This window comes from Oratosquilla oratoria, chromosome 36 (assembly GCF_046742065.1).
Source record: "Oratosquilla oratoria isolate Oo_2021 chromosome 36, ASM4674206v1, whole genome shotgun sequence".
NCBI lineage: Eukaryota > Metazoa > Arthropoda > Malacostraca > Stomatopoda > Squillidae > Oratosquilla > Oratosquilla oratoria.
Genome location: NC_134812.1, coordinates 39,350,519 through 39,359,989, shown reverse-complemented (window position 1 = coordinate 39,359,989; position 9,471 = coordinate 39,350,519). Strand labels below are relative to the sequence as shown.

At 37.2% G+C, this 9,471-nt stretch overlaps 1 protein-coding gene across 5 annotated transcripts in view; it reads left to right on the top strand.

Annotated features, from left to right (window-relative positions):
* The window catches only part of LOC143018970 (sulfotransferase 1E1-like), a 174,680-nt gene that overhangs the window by 127,331 nt on the left and 37,878 nt on the right, over positions 1 to 9,471 (top strand). For 2 of the 5 annotated variants that reach the window (XM_076174635.1, XM_076174634.1), the window contains exon 2: positions 9,141 to 9,292. In XM_076174635.1, coding sequence (XP_076030750.1) covers positions 9,141 to 9,292 — 152 coding nt within the window. Of the gene's footprint in view, positions 1 to 3,420; positions 3,501 to 3,545; positions 3,905 to 4,072; positions 4,678 to 9,140; positions 9,293 to 9,471 lie in introns of those variants that run through there. The other 3 variants (XM_076174632.1, XM_076174633.1, XM_076174631.1) reach the window with 3 other exon arrangements.

The following is a 9,471-nucleotide window of genomic DNA, read 5'->3' as shown; positions in this document are numbered from 1 at the left end:
CACTTCCTATACTCTCACTTGGATTTCTTCCTTGCAAATCTTGGTGCCGTCAGTGACGAGCACGGTGAGATGTTTCACCAGGACATTCTGAACATGAAAACCCGGTATCAAGGGAAGTGGAGTTCTTCAATGTTTCCTGATTACTGTTGGACACTAAAAAGGGCTCTCCCATAAGCAAAATATACTCGAAAATCATACATTTCTAAATTTTAAAGGTAAGTTACATTGAAATATCAGCCTCAGCTATTAGTTTAATTGTTTAAATTTTAATATGCTATCACAGAAAAACTATGCCTAATAGAAACATTCTGAAAACATATTTGAAATCAGCAACAACAACAACAACAACAACAACAACAACAACAAAAACTATTAAGTTCACCTCCTTTTGCTTGTGGGACAGGTATTTTAATAAATTTTGTTGACCAGTATAATAGTTATGATAATAACAATAATAATAATGATAATAATAATAATAATAATGATAAGTGATGATGATGACGATGACGATGTGATGATGATGACAATCTGATGATAATGACGAGGACAATAATGTGAAAATGATGATAGGAGAAGAAGAAAAAAAGTGAGGAGAAGGAGAAAAGTGACAATCACAAGATCGATATTTTGTTGTCAACTAACATAAATATAAGTTGTTTTACCCAAGTAAATAACATAAAATGCTTATTGCTAAGATATGTCTAAACAAAGGCCTCCTTCATAGCATTCCATGATTCACACGACTGCGCCAAACTCTGCCACGCCACTCCTGCAAACTTCTCAATCTTGTCTCTCCATCTTCTGTTTGGTCTCCCTCTTCCACGCTCCCTATCTCGCGGCGTCCATTCAGTAACACACTTGCTCCATCGCTCATCAGTCGTTCGCACTAACTTACCTGCCCAATTCCACTTCCTCTCTTTTACCGCCTCCACAATATCTTCCACTCTAGTCTGCTCTCTCACCCAACTTGCTCTTTTTCGGTCTTTCAGCGTTATTTCCATCATTGATCTCTCCATTCTCCTCTGTGCTGTCCTTAGTTTTGTTTCCAGTAGAATGTATTGATTGTAAACTTTACGTTTCAAACATAAAAGTAGAGAGCCTTTCAGGATCTGATTATACTTACCAAACACTTTCCAACCAATTGTAATGCGTCTTTTTATTTCATTATCATGATCTTTTGTCACCTTTACCATCTGGTTTAAATAATTATACTCTTCAACTTCTTCAAGACTCCCACCATCGATTATAATCTCTTTACTTTGAACTTTCGTGTTGAACATTACTTTTGTTTTACTCCTATTCATTTTAAACCTGCTTTGAGACTTTCTTTGTTCAGATCACTTAGCATATCTTGTAAGTCTTCTGCTTTTTCTGAAATAAGAATAATATCATCTGCAAATCTTAGGCGGTTTAAATATTTGCTATTAGTCTTCAAACCTTTCTCTTCCCAACTCAACCTTCTGAAAATATCTTCCAAAACAAGCTGTAAATAGTTTAGGTAAAATTGTATCGCCTTGCCGTACTCCTTTCTCGATCTTGATATTTTCTGTATCTCTATGTAGTCGAATTATAACGGTACCTTTCGCATAAATCCTTTCTTAAACCCTTAGAACCTGTTCGTTTGTACCCTGATTGCGTAACGAGTTTAGTACTGCTATTTGTTCTACCGAGTCAAAGGCCTCGTAATCTACAAAAGTTAAACAGAAAGGTATTCTGCCGTTTTCTCGATTAGGTGGTTTATCGCCTGTAAATGGTCTTAAGTCGAATATCCGTTACTAAAGCCTGCCTGTTCTCTCGGTTGGTTTCCATCTAAAACTTGATTTAGTCTATTTGTAAGGATCTTGGAGAAAACTTTATATACATTTGATAGCAAACTAATTGGTCGATAGTTACTAAGTGTTATGTATGCAACAGAAATGCGGGGTGACGATGTTTGAATCTTAATTGTGACGTGAGCGTACAGGATAGCTACATGCTCGCAGTAAGATAGACTGCTATAGACTGAAGAGGGGGCAACGTCGTTCTACTTACGCAGAAGGAAGACGATGCCACGTCGTACATATGTATCGATGAAGGCAATGTGCCCGTGACAGAGTCCTTGTACTAGAAAGCGTCTGGTGGTAGGAGCACGATACAACACTACGGTGCAACTACAGTGCCCTTCATGTCGAATGCCAGGGTACCTCATATCACTACGCCACACTAAGGTCCTTCTGGTCTCCTTTTTTATGAAGCAAAACCACTATAGCATTGCACCATGATTCAGGAACACTTTCTTGATGTAAGCACTGGGTATACAACTGAGCCAACCTAATATGAACTTCTTTACTTGCGTCTTCCAACAGATCCATCGATTTACCATTTTCCTCAGGTGTTTTTCCTCGTTTCATATCTTTAAAGCAAATTCTACTTCTTCCCTGATAATCTCTGGTACACTACTAACGTCTACAGATGAATTTACTAACTCAACTACGGTCTTCGAAGAGTAAAGCTCTTGATAAAATTATTCTACTCTTTTTACCATTCTATCTCTACATCTAATTATTTCTCCATTCCTATTTTTCAAACATATCATTTGCTGTCTTTCTAAAGCATGACTGCGCTCGGTCACTTTAATACTTTTAAATTCCGAATAGTTTCCTCTATTCCATCCATGTTTCTTTTTCTTTTCTTATCTCCGCCTTTTGCTGATATGCTTGTTTAGTTCTACTCTTTCTATTTCGTCTCTCCTGTTTTTAATCTGCATGGTCCTCCTATCCGAGAGTTGACACCTTGACGTAGTGGATAGACTTCAGAATATTAATGTAAGTGCACGTTGGTAATAAGCGACTTTATTGCTAAAGTGGGGAAGAAGATGAGAGATGAGACCTGCATTGGTAGGTTTGGAGTAGGTGAAAGAAATGACAGAGGCGAGATATTAATCAAATTTGCAGAAAACTACAAAATGAGGATAATGAACACTTTCCTCCAAAAGCGTGTAGGCCGTAAACGGAATTGGAGAAGTCCAAATGGAACAACAAAGAACGAAATAGACTTCATATTAGGAGACGAGAGCAAGAGCGTTAGCAATGTTACGGTGATAAATAAAGTCAACATGGTAGTGACCTTAGAATGGTAGGTTGCACACCTAAATTAAAATTCAGAGCCGAGAGAAATAAACTATGTTTAAAAAAGAAAATCAGCCTTGCAAAGATTAAGGATAATAATAAGAAATTTCAATTAGAAATTAAAAAGATTCGAAGCTCTAAAAACTAACGAGGACACCGTCGAAGATATGAATTTGAATTTAGTGAATATCATTAGGGAATCGGTAGAGACACTAAGAAGTACAAAAAGTATTAGAGGAAATAAATACTCCAAAGCTAAAAATGACCTAATTAAAAGAAGGATGACCATGTAGATTAAAAGCAGGAGAGACGAAGTAGAAAGAATAGAACTAAACGAGCTCATCGACTCATTGACCGATCAAGAGGCAGCTCACCGCGGTCATTGTCATTATGGTAATTAGAAAATCATACCTGCACGCTCCTACTACGAAAAACAATGAAAATGCATACATTCACTGTAAAATGACAATAGTGTAACATGTATTTCCTTGTGGCTATGATATTGGCGGAAGAAAAGGTCAAGTGTTATCATTTGAAAAGTCACAATTGGCCAAGTTGGGTCAGATTTACTTTGTATAGATTCCGTACTTTATGATACATTTTTCACGTTTAAGACAACGGGAATGACGTAACATGACTATCGGGTTATAGCGTACTTTCTGGTTTCGCCGAAGCAATGGCCATCTCGTCGTTACAGTTGTGAAACTTCCACATTCTTCTAGAAATAAGAAAAGATCCCCAGTTACAATTTGTAGACTACATTAGATTGCTCGACAGGATATAATCGTCAAATAAAAGTGGGTGATCGATTATAACATCACCGTTCTGTAAAATAACATCGTCCACATATAGTGGAGTGGGGTGAGGCGGGATTCAGACTATTTTAGGGACTATATGATAGACAAATAAATTTTATGTGCTTTAATGAGTTGGTATTTTTTTTTTTGGGGGGGGGTATTATTATAATTGTACAGTAAACTTGCATGCTCAACCTTACTTAGTAAACTAGTTTGTGTACCCTAGCCTTACCCCTATACTATACCTAGCCTATTTTGTGGACTGTTACACTCGGTTCACAAAGTATCTAGTCTAGGCATGCTGAATAGAGACAAAATGCCACAAATTACATTAGTAGTGATGGTCAGAACCAACTTTGGATAATTCTTATTTCAGACCATTTCTTATTTTTGTTTTATTGTTGCTGATTGCAAATTTCACTTAGAAAATAATGTTGTGAGAGGGTTCCCTAGGATTAACTAAATGAGGAGACACAGTTCTTTAACTATTTTATATGTCAGCATTTACAGCCATATCATTACTATGATATTGTGTGTATGAAGATATTGCTAGTAAAGACATTTCAGGGTAATGACAGTGATCATTTTTAAAAAGATCCTGAGCATTAGATATCTCTGTATTAACCATATATAGTAGTCTAGGACTCTTAGTCAATCAAGCTAAGGCCCCAGATCTCTTACAGAAGACCTGTGGCCCTAAAAAATTGGCCATGGCTGCCAGCTTTGACCATAACTCATTTAATGAAGAGATTTTGTGTTGCTGTCCAGGAAGAGTGAGTGTCAGACAGTGTATTGTGAGGTGCATGTATTATCTGTGTAGTGGTTGCATCTGGGACAATTGATGTTTCTTAACAAGCCAATAATTATGCAATGGTGTTATTTCAGTGTTAGGTGGTGATCTGAATGTATTCTGACTTGTCTTGGGGGAGTAATTTCCTTATTTAACTGATTTGTAGGAAAGTTTTGGTAAAGTATAGAATTTGGCATTCTGTTATGCCATGGAGTGCTTGTTTTGTGATTGGAGTATGTATATATTTTTGTATGGACATATTGTATACTTGATAAAGCTCTAACAAGTAAAATTTTGTACTAATAAAGGCCCCATCTGTATATGGTGTTTCATTTGATTGACTTATCAGCTACTACCAACTGCAAATATATTGTGGGATATTTGGGGTAGGATACTTGAGATATCAAAGTGGAATAATCTTACAGTTTCTCACAGTAGTCTTCTGGATGATGGCCTTTAGGCCTGTGTATCCAGCTCTGGACTTTGAACTGAATAAATGGTGGTGGTGGTATCAGTTTGAATAATATTATTATATTGAATTTTAGCTCTATAGTTATATTAAATCTTGGCTGCTCCATGCTTGATCAAAATTGCTCTAAAATTTAATAACTGATTTTGAGTCTCACACATGGGTAGTGCATTCCAATTGCTTAATATTTTGTTACAAAATGAGTTCTTCCTTTTATCCAATTTCGATCTTTTCACTATTTTCACAGGGCCCTCACATGGGAGGAGGTGGCATATGCCTTGGGGTGGCACATTTAGGAGGACAGCAATGCTAGTTTGGACATGCCAACCACAAGGCTAACAAAATAACTATAATAAAAAAAAAGTCAAAGGAGCCCTGAATATTTTACCATAATATACGAATTTTGCATTAGAATCAACAGAATATGAAATATTTTTCCATTATCCTTTCTGCAATAGGGACATTAAATACAAATTTTAAAATCCATTTAATTATTTCACAAACCAATAGTTATAAGAGGCTGTAAGGGATGGTGGAGATGGGAAGTGGTGATGGGGGAGGAGGGACGTCACTGAAAACTTTGCCCCAGGGTGGCACTTAGGCATGTAAGGGCTCTATATTTTCATAGGACCTCTGGTTCTGCCATTTCCCTTTAGTACTAAAATATCTTGGCATACTTCCAAATCTCACACTCCTTTCAGGATCTTATATGATTCAATCATATCACCTTGTGCATGTCTGTATGCTAGTGTGGATAGTTTCAGTTTCCTCAATCTCTCTTCATAGTTCAGTTTCGTGTACAAGTGTAAGCTTCAATGTCCTTTAACAAATAACTAATATGGAGCCTATACTTGCTTTGTATACTCCAAATGGGGTCTGATTAGTGCCACATAGACTTAAAAATGTTTTCAACCAAATGAGACAAAGGTTCTTCTGATAAGTCCTACAAGTCTAGCTTTATTTATCTTTTCTGCAAGATGGTTTGAGAACTGTAGCTTACTGTGTTTATTTCTGTCATCTTTTCATTCATGTATATCCATTGTTTCTTACACAACAACTTCCAATCCACATGAATTTACACTTATTTGGATGAAACAGCAATAACTATTTATCCACCCTTTGCCTCATACAGTCTATATCCTCTTGAAGAAGTTTCATGCCCTACTGGGTTTTAATTTGCCTGTAAATTTTTGTATCATCTGCATACAAATATATTTCACTTCCATTTCTTAAAACTTCTGGTAGATCATTCATATAATGAATGAACAATAATGGTTCCATCACAGACCCCTGAGGGTCACATCATGCCATTCTGATTTTTGGCTATTCACTACTAAACATTGTTTTCTAGACTCCACAAAAGCTCCTATCCGCTTCAAACACTTCTCTCTGATGTTGTAGCTTATTTTTTCTAGAACTCTCCCATGTGACACCTTATCAAAGGCCTTCATAAAGTCACAGTAGATTATGTCCACTGCAGCATTCTCTTCTAATATCTTGAGTCCATCTATCCTACACCTTTATTAGTTGAAGAACTGTAGACTGACCTGGTAATAATCCAAATTGCTGGTTACTAAACATTCTGGTCCTTTTTATGTTGTGTATTTTATATGATATGACAAGATGGTGTGTTGAAGGGCTCTTAGTATTAAATTCTATACCAATCATTATCATATGCTGCTCTGTGGGAAGGATTATGGTCAAGATGTGTATGTTCTAATGATGTTTTATTACAACTAATTATTTTCCATAGAGGGAATTAAAAGACATGAGAAATAGGTATCTGGGAATGGATACAAAGAGATTATATGAAAGTGTAATTGTTCCTATGGATCTGAGGCTTGGAATTTAAGGGAGGCAGAAAGGAACATTTTTTAGTGTGTTTGAGAAGTATAGTGGTGGTTATGAGGGCGGTGGGCAAGGTGCAGGGATGACCCGTCATCCAGGAGGTGCTCAGATGAGAGGGAGGGTGGGAGGGGTGTGGAGTGTATTTAGGGATGAAATGGGTGGGAGTGTTTTTATGCCTTTCCCTTTTTGGCTACCTCCCTTGTAAGGGGGAAAAAGCCTTGGTATATGTATGAGGATGGATAGAGTGAGGAGAGCAGAGCTGGTAGATAGGGCTGATGAAAGAGTACTGGGATAGTTTGTGCTTATTGAAAGAATGAGTGAGGAAAGACTAGCAAAGAGTGTGGAAGACAGGTAGATGAAGTGAACTTGAGGGAAAGAGCAAGAATGAATAGGATGGATGGGGTGAATAGGGGTTTTGAGTAAAAGGGGACTGTTTGTTGAGCAAGGAAGAGAGAAAGCAAGAGATGTGTGAGTGGAGAATGGTTGTGAATAAACAATAAATTGATGTGGCACAAAAGGATTTCTCCTCGTCTTCTCTATTTTTGCTAAAGGGAATGAGAAGGGAAGGTCATCAAGTAAATGAAGCAGTGGGATTCTGCTTTAGATGTGTCTTGCTGCATTGTTTTGAGCCAGACAGTGGGCAGGAGATAGGGATGATCCTTCATGCATGAGGCATGCCAATGTGATTCTTATGAGTTGTTGGGGTTGTTGGAATATTGAGTTTGGTGGTCTGTCTTGAAGGGCTTGTTTAATGATGTGAGTATGTGTTTTTAAGTGGATTTTTTTGTGGTATAGGTAGTTGTAGATGCTTGTGTGTGTTTTTTTTTTTTTTTTTTTTTTGTTGTTTCTCTCTGTTAGTGGTGCTTGTGAAATGTACTGTATTTACTAAATTGTAGTGTACAGGAAAGCAGTAAAGCTAGTTGGGTCCCATCTCCTCTCCATTTTTTTTTATACCTAGCCTCATATTCATGTAGAGGGAAGTGTAAAGGGTGTGTGGTATTTGTGAAGGAACTGCAATTCTGTGTATTGGTTTGATCAAATGTTTATGTTTATTTGTAAAATGTTTAGTTTATTTACCTAATTGTATTTACCTAATTGTAGCATACAGGAAAGGAGTAGTACTCATTGGGTCTCATTGCCTACTCTCCAATTTGTCATACCTAGCCCCAAATTCATGTACAGTTCCAACTTAATCCTTGTATTTATGTGTCTGTATGGAAAACTGTATTTCTTTACATCCTTTAGACATGTGGTCTCTCTTAATTTGTTTTCATGACTTCTTGAAGCCCTCCTATCCTTAATTAGATCTGTCAATGTAATCTCTACCCTTTAGTGACCTGAATAATGTAATTGTATCACCTCTTTCTCTTTGATCTTTCAAAGTTGGCAGACCCAGTGCTTTTAATCTCTCCTCATATGGTTTATCTGCCAGGCTGGGGATCTGTTTGGTTGCTGAGGACAAAATTTGTTATGTCAAGTCAAAGGAACTCAGTTTATGCATTTACTGGTTCCATAAATTATGCGAGTAATATTTTAGTTTCCCCTAAGTGTAGTAGACTTTAGACAGTTTATTTTAAGGTGTCAGTTTTCTTTGAGCAAGAGGGGAATGTCTGTTCAGCAAAGGGAGAAGGGAGGGGATAGGCATGAGTGGAAAAGGGACATGAATGATACTTTGATGCAGCCCAAAGTGATTTTCTCCCCATCTGTCTTTTCTATCAAGCAAGGAAGGGAGTGGGGCGGGAATGTGTGTGAATATTTTGATGCAGCCAGAAGAGATTTCTCCTGATTTTCTCTATTTACTACATGAGGGGACATTGCAGGGGTCACTGATAGTGAAACAGCCTTGTTGTGGATGTCCTGTGTCTTGCTGCATTGATTCTGACAGGGGCAATGAGACAAGGATGACCCTTCATCTACAAGGAGCTAAGAAGAGAGAGAAACATAGGTGGTGGATGGGAGTGGAATGGGTGGGAGTGGCTACCTCCCTTATAAAGGAAAGAAGCCCTTGATATATAGATAGTTTTCATACTATGCAGTTAGAAAATGTCATGTAATCTTATTTTTTTTTTTTTTACTGTAGGAAGTATGAAGAGTTTCTGTAATTACAACAGTGTTTTCTTCTTTTCCAGATGTTTAATAGATTGGGATACGTGTACAGAAACTTACCATTTGGTAATGGTAACCTCACCAAGTTCTCAAACAGTCAGCCATGGATGAAACTCCATCTACAATACAAGATCAGTTTTCAACAGCCAGTAGGAAAACGATGTTTCACTAATGGGTACAAACAAATTGTTATTTGTATTGCATTTACCTAGTTGTATTATACGAGAAGAGAACTATGCTCACAGTGACCCATCTTTGTATCTTTCAGTATCAAGTTTGTTCTTAAATTCTTGTATAGCTTTTACACACACTGTTGCCTCACCCACTGTGTGTGGGAAACTATTCTTTTTCAGA